Source organism: Zalophus californianus, chromosome 4, assembly GCF_009762305.2.
Source record: "Zalophus californianus isolate mZalCal1 chromosome 4, mZalCal1.pri.v2, whole genome shotgun sequence".
Lineage (NCBI taxonomy): Eukaryota > Metazoa > Chordata > Mammalia > Carnivora > Otariidae > Zalophus > Zalophus californianus.
The window spans coordinates 7,481,954-7,500,244 of NC_045598.1; the positions used below are offsets into that span (position 1 = coordinate 7,481,954).

The 18,291-nt window shown below is 37.6% G+C and overlaps 1 protein-coding gene across 1 annotated transcript in view; it reads left to right on the forward strand.

The window, feature by feature from the left end:
- KIF1B (kinesin family member 1B) overlaps positions 1 to 18,291 on the forward strand; it is a 141,267-nt gene that overhangs the window by 38,613 nt on the left and 84,363 nt on the right. The window contains 9 exon segments of the mRNA XM_035726999.1: positions 55 to 234; positions 3,638 to 3,703; positions 7,701 to 7,879; positions 8,443 to 8,554; positions 11,289 to 11,366; positions 12,092 to 12,157; positions 12,840 to 12,857; positions 16,599 to 16,674; positions 17,407 to 17,485. Of these exon segments, the coding sequence (XP_035582892.1) occupies positions 55 to 234; positions 3,638 to 3,703; positions 7,701 to 7,879; positions 8,443 to 8,554; positions 11,289 to 11,366; positions 12,092 to 12,157; positions 12,840 to 12,857; positions 16,599 to 16,674; positions 17,407 to 17,485 (854 nt within the window).

Consider the following 18,291-nt stretch of genomic DNA (forward strand, 5'->3'; position numbering starts at 1 on the left):
GCATAGGAAAGTGTACGAATAAAATGTCATTTATTTCTTCTTTTAATTTTACAGCCTGAAGATCCCTGTTTTGCATCTCAAAACCGTGTGTACAATGACATTGGAAAGGAAATGCTCTTACATGCCTTTGAGGGATATAATGTCTGTATTTTTGCCTATGGGCAGACTGGTGCTGGGAAATCTTATACAATGATGGGTAAACAAGAAGAAAGCCAGGCTGGCATCATTCCACAGGTAAGAAAACAAAAAACAACAAAAGACCTCTGTTTAGTATTACTCTTAGTCTTTGATTGCTGTAACAGTTATTTTTATTTAGCAAACATTTATTCAGGGACTGTCATATGCAAGGCACAAAAACAAATCACTTGTTCCTTTCCCTCAAAGGAGCTAATAGTCTGATGTGTATACATGTCTGTCTTTAAAGGTGGGGAAGGTGGCATTCTGTAAAGGTTTTGCTGTATACCCTTGTCTGGGTATTTTATCTCTTGAACAGTGTTACCAGCTTCTTAAAAAAAAAATGGTAGTATATACCAGGCTTTGTTCTGAATCCTGGGGACGCCTGATCGGTGTTGTTGGTCAGATTTTTTTTTCCCATCTCCCATATATAGATCATCTTTTAAGCATGTGATTATTTTTTAGTTTTTTGGTTGCCTTATCAGAGATATTTTCCTTTTATCTTATTAATTTAATACTACCACGTTAAGCTTGAACAGTCTGAGAATTCTTTTTTTTTTTTTTTTAAAGATTTTATTTATTTGACAGAGACAGCGAGAGAGGGAACACAAGCAGTGGGGAGTGGGAGAGGGAGAAGCAGGCTTCCCACTGAGCAGGGAGCCTGATGTGGGGCTCAATCCCTGGACCCTGGGATCATGACCTGAGCCGAAGGCAGACGCTTAATGACTGAACCACCCAGGCACCCCAGTCTGAGAATTCTTAAGAGCAGTGTCTTTTAACCTTGTATTGTTTCAAATGGAGAAGAGTTGTGACATAGGTATTTAGAAGGAACTTCTCTCATTAATAACAGAAATGTGGTTTGCTTTTATTGATGATATTTGGAATTAATTTTAAAGTGTTTTTTGTTGTTTGTTTGTTTTTTTCTTTACTATAGGCCTAGTGTGACCTCTCTGTATTCTGAGAATAAAATACATAAGAGAGCAATAGCTGGGGTGCCTGGGTGGCTCAGTCGTTAAGCGTCTGCCTTCGGCTCAGGTCATGATCCCAGGGTCCTGGGATCAAGCGCCACGTTGGGCTCTCTGCTCAGCAGGAAGCCTGCTTCTCCCTCTCCCACTGCCCCCTGCTTGTGTTCCCTCTCTCTGTCAAATAAATAAATAAAATCTTAAAAAAAAAACAGAGCAATAGCTACTTTTTCTATTGGATTATTGCACTATAATTTTAAATTCAGCTGTATAATTGAAATGCTTAACTATCAGTAAAAATTAAGAATTTTTCAGAAAAAATCAAATATACTAGCATATTTTCTTCTGTAAAGAATATGTCAATATTAAGACATATACTTGGGAATTGTCCTTCTTTATATATAGGAATAGCAATAATTATAATAATAATTAGAGAAAATACTGTGTAGCATTCACCATGTGCAAGCACTGGTCTAAGTGTTTTACAGATATTTGCTCAGCTAATCCTCCTAGTTTGATCCTAAGAAGTAGATGCAGTTGTTACCTTTCTTTTATTATTTTATTTATTTCCCTCATTTTAAAGATGAGGAAACTGAGGAACAGAGAGGTCATGTCACTTGCCCAAGGGAGTGTGGCAGGACCAGAATCCAGATGCAGGCAAGGTGGTTCTGGAGGCTTTGCTATTACGACTATATAATACTTCTTTAGCAATGAAACAATTTTTTGTAGATTATAGCAAGTTATACTAAACAGTCGTTTTATTCCATCATCACACTTAGTTTCTCCTTCCTTCTCCTTTAATTTGTTTTTGTATAATTACATACATATCTCTTTTCTGGTCGAATTTTGGAACATTTTATTTTAATGCAAAAGCATTAATTTTTGAAAACAGGATTATCATTTAGAAACTGCCATTTATAATAAATTTTATTCTATTTAGACTTACAGAGAATCACATATAGTTCATTTTCCAAATCTGTATTGATTGCCTAAACATTAAATGTATAGCAAATGAAAATTCAATAGAATTTTATTAAGTATTCCTATTAAGATGTCACATATTTTGGATAAATTCAAAGGATGGGGACAGTGAAATCTTGTGATTTTTTTCCTGATCTAGAAAAATTAATGTTTTCTATTGAAAATGTCACTGTGAGCTAGAGTAGGCTCTTTTAAAGGGCTTGAAATCTTAAGACAGAGGAAAAAGGGAAATTTTATAGTCACATTCTTCTTTTTCTTTTAAAGATTTTATTTTATTTTTTATTTTATTTTTTTTAAGATTTTATTTTTTGACAGAGAGAGAGACAGCAAGAGAGGGAACACAAGTAGGGGGAGTTGGGAGAGGGAGAAGCAGGCTTCCCTGCGAGCAGGGAGCCCGATGTAGGGCTCGATCCTAGGACCCTGGGATCATGACCTGAGCTGAAGGCAGACGCCTAACGACTGAGCCACCCAAGCGCCCCTAAAGATTTTATTTTTATTTTTAATTTTTTAAAAAAGATTTATTTATTTATTTGAGAGAGAAAGAGAGAGTGAGCAAGCATGAGAGGGGGGAGGTTCAGAGGGAGAAGAAGACTCCCTGCTGAGCAGGGAGCCCGACGCGGGACTCAATCTGGGACTCTAGGATCATGACCTGAGCTGAAGACAGCCACTCAACCAACTGAGCCACCCAGGCGCCCAAGATTTTATTTTTAAGTACTCTCTACATCCAATGTGGGGCTTGAACTCACAACCCTGAGATCAAGAGTTGCATGTTCCCTTGACTGAGCCAGCGAGCACCTCATACTATCAAAATTATTCTTAAATACCTTCATTTACTCCCTTGAAAGAGTATGCATTCTCTCTTTATACATATGTATGTATGATTTGTAATGTATATAGTAACTGACAGTATAAAATAAAATTTATATAGCATGATAAATAAAATGTGTGCAAAATGGGTTTTTTTGTTTTGTTTTTTTTGTTTTTGTCAGAGAATGCACGTGCACACAAGCAGGGGGAGCGGCAGGTACAGGGAGAAGCAGGCTCCCCACTAAGCAAGGTCCCAATGCGGGACTCAGTCCCAGGACCCTGGGATCATGACCCGAGCTGAAGGCAGACACTTAACCAACTGAGCCACCCAGGCGTCCCCAAAATGTAGTTTAACATTGGTTTGACTGCTACATAATAATACTAATAGTAGAGTCACAGTTACTCTAGGATAGTGTGAAGAATTGAATTCACATAACTTTAATGTGCCAGGGACCTAACACAGGAAGAGACAGAACTACTCCTCTAAGGAAACATTTCTGGGGTGCTGTCATCAAGGGAGAATAAAGATGAGATGAGGAGAATGCATTCACAACTGTCTCTTTATTTCATTCAAAGCCATTCTCCTTTGATGTTGTTGCCATTAATATTTTGAGAAAGAGAAAAGGGATCTCACTAATTCGTTTAGCACTCATGGGTATCTTTGTACTGCTCTCATTTATGCTGTTCGTGCCTCTCTCCTTCTGCTTCTGTAGTTATGTGAAGAACTATTCGAGAAAATCAATGACAACTGTAATGAAGAAATGTCTTACTCTGTAGAGGTGAGTACAACCGTGGATTAAAGCCATAGGCCTCTGGACTCCATTCCCTCCAGTGTTACTTTTCAGTGGTACCAAATGATGACAGTAGATCATTTAACCACTCCCCCAGTTTTGTATTCTTAGGCTATTTCTAAGTTTTGGTCATCATCAGTAATGTTGCATTAAGTCAGAAGCTTGTTCATAAGCTTTATTTTTAGTTACTTCCTTTATGTATTAGGTTATCAAACAATACATGTGAATTGCCAAATGGCTTTTTAGAAAGAAACACTTTACCAATTTTCAGTCCCATCAGGAGGGTGTAAGCTCCCACTGTGTCCTGCCAACTTTTAATATTTTTGTTTTTTCTCTGCCAGCTTGATAAGGGCACTCTTTTTCATTTATTTAAATTAGTTTTTTTGATAATTAGTGTAATTGAACATCTTGTAAATTATGCATATGCCTGTTTACGTTTTGGGATTGCAGTGTTTATCTTAATCATTTGTGTGAACTCTTTCCCCCTTTCATATTTATTAATAGTGATTTTTGACATGGTTTTTAAAATCTGTATAATCAGATCTCTTCTCCTCTTCCTCCTTTATAATTGCTTATAATCTTAGACAGTTATTCTTCATCTAGTGTATACTCCAGCTCTTTGAAGAGGAGGTCTATAGAATTACATTATATACATTAATATAGTTGATAAACATTTCTACTCATTGATATGTGCTTTTTGAAGCTGGTGTTTCACTTATCTTCAGTTTTGGTACTCAGTTCCATAGAAACTGAAATTACTAAAGTGTTCTGTTAACATGAGCCTGTTGTTCTGAGACATGAAGCTTTTTTTAAACAAACTTTTTTTTTTATGTATGTGTTGTGATTTTCTGTAGGACTTACACAATTCCTAGTTGACCCACCTAGATGGTTTGGGTTTTTTTCTTTACCTATAAAGTGTTGCATAAATTTTATTAATTTTAGAGAATTCTACCTTGTGACTATGATACACCAAAAGGGGAATGTGAAGCTCTAAAAATATTTTTTAAAATTAATTCTCCAAATAACTTCTCATCCTATAACTATTCTTTTTGAAGACTAGATGTATAGCAAATGAAAATTCAGTAGATTTTTTTTTTAAGATTTTATTTATTTATTTGAGAGAAAGAGAGAGAGAAACAGCATGAGAGGGGAGAGGGTCAGAAAGGAGAAGCAGGCTCCCTGCTGAGCCGGGAGCCCGATGTGGGACTCGATCCCAGGACTCTGGGATCATGACCCGAGCTGAAGGCAGTCGCTTCACCAACTGAGCCACCCAGGCGCCCAAATTCAGTAGATTTTTATTCTTATTAAAATACCACATATTTTAAATAAATTCAAAGGATAGAGAGTGAGAGAATGTGACAATTTTTTGAGCTTATAGATAATAAAAGAAGATGCCATTTCCTTTCATATCAGAGTTCATAGGCTTGCTTGGAGTGCAGTGTAGATCCCTAGTTGATACTGTGGTTCCTTACATTTGTGGGACCTCTACCTCCTCTTCTGCTTCCCTCTATTTGCTCCGGCCACACTGGCTTTTTGCTGTTTCTGGAACAATAGGAACTTTCCTACCTCAGGGCCTTTACATTTACTTTTTTTTCCTGCCTAAAATTTTCTTCCTTTGGATATCTTTTTGTCTAAGTGTTTCAACTCCTTCAAGTCATTTGCTCAAGTCTTACCCTCTCAACGAAGTGTACTTTGACCACCTTAATTAACACTGCCACTTGCCCTCTACCCCAGCACTACTGGTCTCTCTTGTCCTGTTCCTTTTGCCTCCATAGTAATCATCGTGTTCTAACCTACTTTATAATTCTGTTTATTTATGTATGTGTTGTTTATTTTTATTTAGAATCATAAGCTTGCTGGGCAGGGATTTTTGTCTGTTTGATTTACTGATACATGCCATGTGCCTAGAAAGTGCCTGGAAGATAATGCTGCTCAGTGAATTGAATTTTCCAAGTGGGGTCTGTAGTGGTTGGCTCAGAAGTAAAAGAACTAGTGCTGGCTTGAGGTGGGTTTGCGTGGTAGAGAGTAAGTAGCAGAGCACAGCAGCCTTTACCTCATTTACTTGGGTTCTCATGCTTGCCACACCTCGGTAAAAAGAGGTAAGTCTTCCAAGAAGATATAGTATCTTTCTGGGATTCTGGAGTTTATGTCCAAGTTTAAGTACTACACAAGAATGAGTAAAGTACCATTTCACTTTGTAGGAAGACCTGCTTTAAGAAGGAATATTTGTCCTGTTGTTTTAATCTCATAGGGGATCAGTTACTTCAAGGGTTCTCAATATTTAAAAAACTGATTTTGAAATACAGTATAAATATACAGTCAGATCTGAGACCGAGTGAAAGAAAAAAGCAATAGAAATGGAGATTCTGTTGTTTCAGACACTCAGAAATGTGTCTATAGAAATTTAAAGTTGACAAGTGCTGAAATTTTATTGTGTGCTCGAGTAGCTCAGGATACACAAGGGAAGACCATAATGAGGCTTCCTATGGTGAATTTCCCCTAGTCCAGAGCTTTATTTGCTTAGAAGTGTGATCTTATAGATAAATCAGGACCAGAAGCATCCTTCAAAGCCAGACTCTTTAGTGAAGCTCATTTGACTTAGGTTATAAAACCACTAGTTTTATTTGTTACTTTCCCTTGAGGAAAACTCTTCCCTAGACCAGAACACTCAATATTAGCAAGCCTGGTGTATTATCTTTTTATCTCCCTGTGGACAGACTTCTGTTGGAACCCTGTTGGTTTTTTTAGTGAGCATGGAATTAGAGAGGGAGTTGACTAGACGATTGAGATGCTTGCTTGGCTCAGGTAAAGAAAGGATAGTCTGAGAACTTCCTCTCCACGATAGGAACGGTCCTGCTGGCGGGATGGGAGTTCTGGTAGTGTACTTGCCGAGGCTTCCTCTTTCCTCACAAGTTGTTCATGGGCCCCACCATGCAGTCAGGCTCCCTGCTGACTAGTCCTCACTCCTTGTGGTAGATACAGGGTTTGTGTGTGGTCAGTCTTACAGCGCTGGGGTTGCTGGCCTCTGTTGTCTTCCCTGCTCTGGAATATCAATAGTGTTGCTTGATTTTAACACTAATAGAATTTTTACTTCCAAGCTTTTAGAGTAACCTCACTGTAATCCTTAATTATTGACAACAGCATACATTTTTAAAAGTGTATTGGTAACTGGTAAGTTGCTACTAAAAATGGTATTTTTTCTGACTTAGACAAGTAGCGGCTACTGATTGCGGAGGTAGCCTCCTTACCTCCTTACTTTCCTGAGACCGTCAGAAGGCTGATTCTAAGCTGGTCAGTGATGTCTGTGCAACTGTTAATAGAATAAAATGGACTAGACCTATGGCATTTCCCTTTATAAAGATTGCTGATCTTGGGCGCCTGGGTGCTCAGATGGTTAAGCATCTGCCTTCAGCTCAGGTCGTGATCCCAGGGTCCTGGGATCGAGTCTCTCATTGGGCTCCCTACTCAACTGGGAGCCTGCTTCTCCCTCTCCTTCTCCTGCTCCCCTTCTTGTGCTCTCTCACTCTCTCTGTCAAATAAATAAAATCTTAAAAAAAAAAAAAAGATTGCTGATCTCTCATTGTAGAGCTTTTTTTAAAAGTAATCTCTGTGTCCAGTGTGGGTCTTAAACTCATGACCCCAAGATCAAGAGTTGTGTGCTGTACTGACTGAGCCAGCCAGGCACCCCTAATTGTAGAGCCTTTTTTTTTTTTTAAGATTTTATTTATTTATTTGACAGAGAGAGAGAGAACACAAGCAGGGGGAGCCGCAGAGAGAAAAGCAGGCTCCCCACTGAGCAAGGAGCCCAATGCTGAACTCGATCCCAGGACCCTGAGACCATGACTTGAGCCGAAGATGGTTCACCAACTGAGCCATCCAGGCACCCCAATTGTAGAGCTTTTAATAAAAGTTGTTAAAAAATGTTTTTAATGTATAGTATTTCTTTTTCCAAGTCCTCCAGTTCACTTTAATAATTTGTTCCTAGGTGAGCTACATGGAAATTTACTGTGAACGAGTACGAGACCTGCTGAATCCAAAAAACAAGGGTCATTTGCGTGTGCGTGAACACCCACTTCTTGGCCCATATGTGGAGGATCTGTCCAAGCTGGCAGTCACTTCCTACACAGACATTGCTGACCTCATGGATGCTGGGAACAAAGCCAGGTATGGTAGAAATAGACTAATGACTGAAGGCTTTGGCACATTTTCAGGTCCTTTATTCCCAGTTAAGGATTGAGACCACCTTTATACTTTTGAAATTTGCTTTAATTGTAGATCCTCTGATCCTTTGGCTGTGCTGGGGTAAAAAGTAAGGGCTTCCACATAGTCAGCATCTTCTCATCAAAACAATGCGGTGCTGAAACATGTCAGAACTTTGGTTAAGTTTTAATATCAGGTTTTGATTAAGTCATGGTAAAATGTTGGATAATCACATGCCTATGGAAGTAATTGATTGCAAAATAAAGAATACAAATTAAATGCGTTGGTGGTTTCTAAAGGGACAACTGAGGTATGAAAAATGATTCTGATGGGGGACCTTTGGAGTTGGGGATAACTTGATAGGCTCACAAATAAGGTGTATTGAGAACAATTTATGTAAGTGACAATCTCATGATCTATGAATAAAGTTGTTGCTTGTGATTGTTACAGTTAACATGGAGCCTGCTGTCTATTTTAACTTTCATCTAAGAATTCCATTGTCACATGTCATCTTTATGTTTATTTAGGACGGTGGCAGCTACCAACATGAATGAAACAAGTAGCCGTTCCCATGCTGTGTTTACCATTGTTTTCACCCAGAAGAAACATGATACTGAGACCAACCTTTCCACTGAGAAGGTAGGACAACTTCAGTGTCTGGGCTTGAGTTGTATAGAATGGGGATTTTCAGAAGTCTCTCTTGCTACTCTCTGCATCTTATGGAGGGGAGAAAGTTGCCCTTTAACTTAACGGAGAATATTTTGTATCTTTTGCTTGTCATTTTTATTCCCACTCTAAACCAATTTTGAGCATGGGATTTTGAGTGAAATTGCAAGATAGAAAATAGAGTTAAGAAAAAACAAAGACATTGGGTCTCAAAAATTACTCTGTGCAAGAGAGTTAAGCAGTTCTGTGGGGAGAAAATCCTTCCTTTTTTTTTCTTCTTAACTAGAACCTCTTAATTACTTGCTTGGTATATAGGTTTTTTTGTTTGTTTTGAGCTCTGATAACGTTATTGTGGGATTAAATATTTAAGCAAACAATTAAGCAGACAAAGTGTCTTTTTCCTCTGAAAGTAAAGGACTGCACAGCATTCCTGATGCTCTTTGAATACCTTGCTTGTTAATGTCTCCTTTTCTATAGTAGGTAAATATAGTAGACTTTGGAGTTAAACTGCTTGCTTTAGATCCTGCCTCTACCACTTTGTAGCACTGTTACCTTGGCAAGTTACTTAACCTCTTTCTGCCTCAGTTTCCTCAACCTCATAGGATTGTTAAGATGATTAAATATTGATACAGGTTAGTGCCTGGCTCAGAGTAACCATTCAGTAAATGTGAATTTTAGCGTTGTTATTGTTAGTAATAAATTTATGTTGAATTCTTCTCTGCCTACATAGCTAAGTAGCATGCAGCTGGATTTTTAAACCTGAAGTTAGATTTATTATACTGGCAGTGATAAAAGATCCTTTGCCTTATAAACTGAGTACTTTGTGATACTGACATCACTAAAAACTAGGATCACCTTTTACTTGGTGACTTGTTTTTAGCTGAAAATTATTTTACTTATTTTTAAAATTTTGTATTTAAATTCAATTTAGTTAACATATATCATATTATTAGTTTCAGAGGTAGTGTTCAGTGTTTCATGAGTTGCATGTAACACCCAGTGCTCACTACATTAAGTGCCCTCCTTAATGCCCATCACCCAGTTACCCCATCCCCCCACCCACCTCCCCTCCAGCAACCCTCAGTTTGTTTCCTAGAGTTAAGAGTCTCTTATGGGGGGCGCCTGGGTGGCTCAGATGTTGAGCGTCTGCCTTTGGTTCAGGCCATGATCCTGGGGTCCTGGGATTGAGCCCCGCGTCGGGCTCCGTGCTCAGCGGAGAGCCTGCTTCTCCCTCTCCCACTCCCCTTGCTTGCGTTCTCTCTCTCACTGTGCCTCTCTCTGTCAAAAAAAAAAAAAGAGTCTCTTATGGTTTGTCTCCCTAGCTGAAAATTATTTTAAAAAAACATACCCTTCATATAGGTGATCAGATAACTTGACACTGCTTAGCTAGTTACAGTATTAATGCTATTTAGTACATCTTGTGTGAAAGCATTTTATTCTTCTATGATGTCACATCTACAAAAATAATGATGTTAATCCTATAACCATAGCTTCTTTGATAATCCATTTTAGATACTTTTGTCTGACTTTTCTGAAGCTTTATTTTTTTTAACAACTTTATTGATTTGTTGAAGTACAATAGACCACACATATTTAAGGTATAAAATTGGATTCCTGTGTATGCACCTTTAAAACCAGTATCATAGTCCAAGTCATTACCACGCCCATTCCCCTGAAAAGTTGCCTCATGCCGCTTTATAATCTAACTGTATCACTCCTTCCACCTTGATACTTAGGCAATTCTGATCTGCTTTTTGTCACTGCAGATTAGTTTACACTTTCCAGAATTTTATATGAATGGAATTATAGAGTATGTACTATTTTCTTGCCTTGCTTCTTTCACTTAGCATAATTGAAATTTACCTGTGTTGTTTTGTCTATCAGTAGTTCACTTGTTTTCATTGCTGATTAGTAGTCCACTATATAGATATATCACAGTTAGTGCATTAACTCACCTGTTGGTGGTGAGCATTTAAATTGTTTCCAGTTTTTGATCATGAAAATGAAAATGCCGTGAATGGGGCGCCTGGGTGGCTCAGTTGGTTAAGCAACTGCCTTCGGCTCAGGTCATAATCCTGGAGTCCTGGGATCAAGTCCCGCATCGGGCTCCCTGCTAAGCAGGGAGTCTGCTTCTCCCTCTGACCTTCCTCCCTCTCATACTCTTTCTCCATCATTCTCTCTCTCTCTCAATAAATAAATAAAAATCTTTAAAAAAAAAAAAAGAAAATGCCGTGAACATTTGTGTACAAGTCTTTGTGTGGATATTTGCTTTTGTTTCTCTTGGTAAATACCTGGGAGTACAATGGTTGAGTCTTACGGTAGGTATATGCTTAGCTCTGTAGGTCTACAACTCTACTAAACTGTCTTCCAGAGTGACTGTGTCATATTACATTCCCACCAGCAGTGTGTGAGAGTTCCAGTTGCCGGAGGCTTCATATTTAATATGCCATTTAATGGGTTATTGAGTTTTATATTTTTATGACACACCGTTATAAAATATGTCATGTGTATTTTAAAATTACTTATTTGAACCAAGAAAATTGCTGTGAACTTTTGTGCATGCGGTGTCTTTTTGTGCCATATGTAAGAGCCCTAACTAATATTTGTAGTCTTCTTCATGCCTGATTTTTAATTTCCTGCCTCTTAATGTCTTCTAGTTCTGCAGTGCTTATTTTTGAATTACCCCAGTGTTCTTATTCTTGACCAGGTCAGTAAAATCAGCTTGGTGGATCTAGCAGGAAGTGAACGAGCTGATTCAACTGGTGCCAAAGGGACTCGATTAAAGGTATTTATTTTATCAAACAGTTGACCTAGTCAGTAAATGTTCTGTAACGTAGGTCAGCAAACTATGGCCAGTAGGTCAAATCTGACCTGTTGTAAATAAAATTTTATTGGGACACAGCCACCTTTGTGTGCTGTTTACAACAGTAAGTCTGAGAGCTTGTGACAGAGACCACATGGTCTCTGCAAAAACCTTTACAGAAACTTCTGCAAAACTTCTGCAAACTTCTGCAAAACCTTTACAGAAACATTTTGCTGATGCCTGATCTATAACTTCAATGAAAGATAAGTAACATAATGTAATAGTTAAGGAGGACTTGATGGTCAAGGTGAAAGGTGAAAGGTGTTTTGAGGAACAGGCTGGATGGAAGCGACACTGATGGTACAAGATCCAAATGTGAGAACACACACAGCCCTCTCCAGAGGGATGCTTATTTAACAAGAGCAGAAATTGTATGTTGGTGAGTTGGGGGGAAGAAGGCTGCGTCCATAAATTTTTGGGGCAAGCCATCTGCCAGTACTCAGGACTGTGGGTTAGGTGTGTGGTCCTGGCATGGCATTAAGTGAACAGGGGAGAGACTGAGGACTAAGAGAGGTTTTTAGAACTTGTGGTCATAAGTAAACAAAGAGTGCTAATATAAGGCTTAATTGTATCCTATGCATTATAGATGATGTGGCAGTAGAAGAAATTCTTCATCATAATTCTTTCATGTTTGGTATTGATTTCAGGAAGGAGCAAATATTAATAAATCTCTCACAACTCTGGGCAAAGTCATTTCAGCCTTGGCAGAGGTGGTAAGTATTATATACTTGGTTACATGGGAAAACTTGTCTGTTCAGCAAATGTACTTGATGATATTTTATGTGTTTATGAAGACCGACCTTTTTTGGCCCTTTTCTGTAATCTTTTCAGATAAGATCCTAGGTATAACACACTTTGACTTTCTACTGAACGTAAAAGAGATTAAGGAGAGTGAAAGTAAACATAGATCTATAAAGACTAGACTGAAAACTAGCTCTTTACAAAGACCTAGGGTTTCATTCCTTGTTTAGCCTTACTTCAGATTTCTCATCAAAACTAAGGGTTTTTGTTGCATGTTCTTTTCCTATACAATCTTTTTTAAGTAGGATGCAGTACCTTTTGGAGTTTTTTAAGCATTTGCCTTGGTGAATGCTGTTGATTTGGGGGGCCAATAATATACTTTTTAAAATTGTGTTATTCTTTTCCTATTCTTTAACAGTGGGACACTAAATCTGAAACACTTTTGTATCAGGGGCTTCATTTTTTAGGTTAAAGGCTAAGGAAGTACTAGTCATTGTGCATTCTAGTTTAGTATGTCATTTGAATCCCTAAAAAGAATCAAATGCTTTCTTGCTTGTTTCTGAAAAATCACAATCAATTTATTACTTTAAAGTACTTTCTGTTTGAAGGCTTACCCTGTGTTCTCATTCTTTCTTTTAAATGCTTCATCTATAGGATAACTGCACCAGCAAGGTATGGTGGGGTTTGTTAGACATTGAACTAGCTGTAGAATCAATTGTGATGATTGTAAATCCTCAGCAGGATGTATGGAGGCATAAGTAGGAATGGAACCTTGAAAAATAACTTCTTGTTACTTGCTTTCTGGCTCTGGAATTTAGAATTGCTGTTTAGAGTGACCATGAATCATGAGACTGCACATCAAACCTAATTTAGGGAATATGATGTGTTTTGGAGAAGGAATTCAGAATAAAGGCACAAGAGAGAAACTGAGGAAGCTTCTATATTGTGTTATCGTAATGATGTTTCTCCTAGTGATCTGTAGGACTGTCACTTGAAGAAGTCACCTATAAACTTCTTGAAAGGGCAATAAAAATATTTCTTATGGGTACTATTCTAAAATATAGCTGCCTTCTTGAAATTATTAGGATATTTTTCTTAAACCTCTGTATAATCTTGTTTCCTATCATGAAAAGTCATGGATTATTTAAATTGTTAAAAAAAATTTTTTTTCTACTCTTTGGTTATACAGAAAGTGAAGGCTGTAGAATCAAGTTAAAGTCTGTATCTAGAACACATGGTCTTTGCATCCTTTTAATCCAAATATGATAGACTTTTCCTTATATTTCCTTACAAGTACTCTAAAATCTCTTAGTACTATTTTGCATTTATAATAGAGCACTCAACAATTCTGAATCACATGAGTAACATTGGAGATAAAGGCAATATCGGCAATGAAATATTTTATTTTTTTTAAAGATTTTATTTATTTGAGAGAGAGAGAGACAGCGTGAGCAGAGGCAGAGGGTAAGCAGACTCCTTGTTGAGCAGGGAGCCCGATGTGGGGCTTGGTCCCAGGACCCGGAGATCATACCCTGAGCCAAAGGCAGACGCTTAACTGACTGAACCACCCAGGTGCCCCTGCAAGATGAAATATTTTATACTTGTATTTTAAAATATATAGTTTTGTTCTCTACTTGTATAAAAATTACTTAATAAAAAGTAATACTGGGGCGCCTGGTTGGCTCAGTCTTAAGCATATGCCTTCAGCTCAGGTCATGATCCCAGGGTCTTGGGATTGAGCCCTGCATCAGGCTCCCTGCTCCGAGGGAAGCCTGCTTCTCCCTCTCACAGTCCCTCTGCTTGTGTTCTCTCTCTTGCTGTGTCTCTCTCTCTCAAATAAATAAAATCTTAAAAAAAAAAAGTAATACTTTTTTCCTGTTTCTTTTGGCTTATTGGAAAAAGCTGCCTTAGATTTATTTATTTATTTTTATTTATTTTATTTATTTTTATTTTTTAAAGATTTTATTTATTTATTTGACAGAGAGAGACACAGCGAGAGAGGGAACACAAGCAGGGGGAGTGGGAGAGGGAGAAGCAGGCTCCCCGCTGAGCAGGGAGCCCGATGCGGGGCTCGATCCCAGGATCCTGAGATCACGACCTGAGCCGAAGGCAGACGCTTAACGACTGAGCCACCCAGGCACCCCAAAGCTGCCTTAGATTTAAAGTCTGTCTGTTATTTGATATTATGCAATAGTGTGGATATTCTTCAGATATCTAATCTGAGTCCCAGAACCATGAAAGCTGTTAAAATTTAGTTGTTTTTCTAACTTGTCCTGTCCATTTGCTCATTTTTTTTTAACATTCTTTATCAACCAAAGGAAAAGTTTTACATTTATCTGCATATTTCCCATATTGCTCTGTGCCACAATAATTTGCAAATGACTTTTTTAGAATTAGTTTTGGAAAATCCAGTTTAGAACTTTGCATCTATGCCATAACTATAACGGATCAAAGACAAATTTTAGTTTTTATGTAATAAGCATAATTTTTGGTGAATTAAAATATACCGTTATTCCCACTGGGGAGAGAAACAGGATTATTATTGTCCATACTTGATAGCACTTCTTTTTAGAGAGGCTAGTGATGTAAGTAAGTAAACCTGTTTGGGTAATTACTGAGGCCCTTATTTATGAGAATAGATGAGATTAATTTGTGTAAGAGAGCAAATAGAAAAGAAGTGGCTAAAATTCTGAGATATTTTCATATGGAAAATATGGAAGTTCTCTTCATGCTTCTTTATTTAGCTACTCCTTCTTAATTTAGTCTAATTGACCAAAATGAAAATAGAACATCTTTTGGCGAAGAGAAACTGCTTATTTTTATAGTACTGTTTGCAATGTTTGTAAGTGACGTACTTTAGATCTTGCAGCATTTTCAGTACTAACTGTAGGCAAAGTGGAGTGTTTAGGTGTAGTGAGGGGCTAGAGAAGGAAGAATTGAGGTCTCAGGACTCAAGAATTTTGCAATGGACTGATAGTCCCACTAAGCTGTGATTGACTGAGAGGGTTAATTCTCCCCACAGGTCTTTGTCATTTGGAAATAGATCCTGCTATGGGAAATGACTTTCTCATTGGTGGAAAGTGTGTCTGTGGGTGGGATAGGATGAATTGGAGGGAATGTTTTTGATAAGAGATGGAATTAAATTGCTACTTGCCTACTTCCTTTCCTCCTCTACAGACCAGAGGTCAGCTACTTAGTACTCTTTTTCTGAATACCCATATTTTCGCAAGAACTAGATCGTCCTTAGTTTAACCTCAGATTGTACCAGGACTGGGGAGAGAAGTTTATCAGTGAACCCTGGCTTCCCCTTAGTGGCTTCTTAAATTAGCACGACCTAGTCGTCAGCCAGGACATACTGCAGTAGCTGTTATCTGCAAAGGGTTTGCATTAATTTTTACTTTCAAAGGATGTAATTTCCTCCATTTTAGTACTGGCTTTGTATTGGTGCCTTTTGCTGTATCCTGTGATAATGAGGAGGGTCATAACTGTCTAAGTCAATGCTTGATACATATATACAGACGATTCATCTTGCAGTCTTTACAAATCTCCAGATTAGCAAATCACATCACTGTCTTTAGACCTTTTCACTTTGAGTCCTAACTCTGTTGGTTAAATTTATCTGGGGTGTGATTTCTTTCTAAAGAAACCAAATGTGTATTACTTTATAAGAGTTGTTAGAGATGCAACAGTCCACTTAATGATTTGGTGATTGGCCAAGTAAATTCGTTAACTAAATGACTTGGCTCCTGCACATCTAACCTGGAATGCCCAGGATTTATATTTGCCCCTCTGCAAAAGTAAAAAATCATTGTTTGAGACTTAAAGAAAAAAAGAACTCCTTCTCTGTTGGAAATATGTATCTGAAATATTTATTTATAGGTGAAATGTTGGATTTAATTTAAAACACTACTAGCTGTAAAAGATATGATATAGACAGGCTATTAAATTAATAGTATTATATTGATGTTAAATTTCCTGAATTCAGTCATTGAACTGTGACTGTGTAAGAGAATGTCCTTATCTGCTGAAGTATTTAGGGATAAAAGGGCATGGTGTCTGCAATTTATTCCAAAATCGTTCAGGAAGAAAAACTATAAAGTGTTTGAGGGATAATAGAAACATGATTGGCAAAATACTGATAACGGTTGGAGTTGCATGATGGATATATGGTCAGTCATTATGCTGCTCTCTAAACCGTCATGTACGTTGGAAGTTTTTCAAAATAAAATGTAATGAGAAAAAATTACTTTATTGCATGAACTTTGGGTATGGTGAAGAATTGAAGCCATGAGTGTTAAATTTCAACAGTGATAGGGTTCTACTATAGTTTACTCAGGAATTTTAGACTTGTTTGCCTTTCATATGGATTTTTCCTCCCTAACAATACTAAGACCATTTCTTTCTGTTTAATAGAGTAAGAAGAAGAAGAAGACTGATTTTATTCCTTACAGGGATTCTGTACTTACTTGGCTCCTTCGAGAAAATCTAGGTACGTTGATCACTGGTGTGTAGTTATCTTTTTAAAGCTGTTCATTGATTATCTTTTGTGGTTAATTGTCTTATATGTTTGTTTTGGAGAAAAATAATCTCCAGATAGCCATGTTACTCTTGATTTAAGCTGGTTGGATTTGCTTACTTTTTTTTTTTTTTAATTATGTTATGCTTACTTTTTAATCAGGGTTTTCTCCCCCATCTTGTTGACCTGGGAACATGGACTGTGGTGTGGTCGTGTGGTTTTCTTACTAACCATACCTGCTTCAAACTATCGCTCCTTCTTCAAACCTCTTTGGAAACTCCATGTTACCTTTTTGATGATGGTTTTGACCTTCAGGTCATTCTCTTTATTCTCTGTTCTTTTAGCCTCTTTCTCTCCTTCCTGTTAGAAGGGAGTGATGAGCTATGTCAAATGACACTGACAGACGAAGAGACTGAGAATGGCTTGCTGGACTGTCCACGTAACTATGACTTTGACTGACTAAGAGCACTTTGGTGGTGTGGCTGAGGCCTTAACTGGAGTGGGGAGAGGAGAACTGGTCACAGTAGATCCACACACCAAGATTAACAGTATAGCAGTGCCCGGCATGGGAGCATTCAAGACACTTGTTGACTCTTGATTAAATCTTAGGATCTGAGATGGTGTTAACTAATTTGACATAAATTTAATAAAATTCTTCTTTCTAAAATGAGTATGATTTGCAATAACCATGATTCATCTTCTTAGGTGGCAATTCTCGGACTGCAATGGTTGCTGCTCTGAGCCCAGCAGATATCAACTATGATGAAACTTTGAGCACTCTGAGGTACTCCAATTGCTCCTGATAGCTAAATAGAATACCGTGCCACCATAAGTCATTTTGTTATGCCACTGGTTTTCTTATGCTATATGGGTAATTTTTTATGTAAGTAATGATCCATCCCTCTCATAACAGGGAAAACATGGGTTGGGGGGATTTCTATTTATTTTTTGGGCGGGGGAGATTTTTATTGTAATAGAATTTACCTATTTATGGTTTTCAATTTCAGTTTGTTACGATACTCATTTCTGTAAAAAGAAGTTCCCTTGTGTTCATCATTATAGAGATGCTCAACTCTTAACAAGTAATACAATTATGAGTACACATAGTGTTAAAAAAAAATTACAGAATGTTCACTAATAGAATAGAGTCGGCCCTTGAACAACACAGTAGTTAGGGGTGCCAACCCTCTGCACAGTCAAAAATCCACATATAACCTGACTCCCCAAAAACTCAACTACTAACAGCCTACTGTTGACCAGAAGCCTTACTGATAACATGAGCAGTTGATTGATGCATATTTTGTATGTTGTACAAATACATATGTATCTGCATATAAGTCATGTGTTTTCTTACAATAAAGTGAGTTATAGGAGAGAACATGTTATTAAGAAAATTGTAAGGAAGAGAAAATACATTTACAGTACTGGACTGTGTTTATCGAAAAAAATCTGATTATAAGTGGACCCATGCAGTTCTAACCCACGTTGTTCAAGGGTCAGCTGTATTTCTATATATGAATAGTTTTCATTACTTTAATCTGGAACTTTCTGCTCTTCTCCCAGGGATGGAAAGAACCCTATATAGTCTCA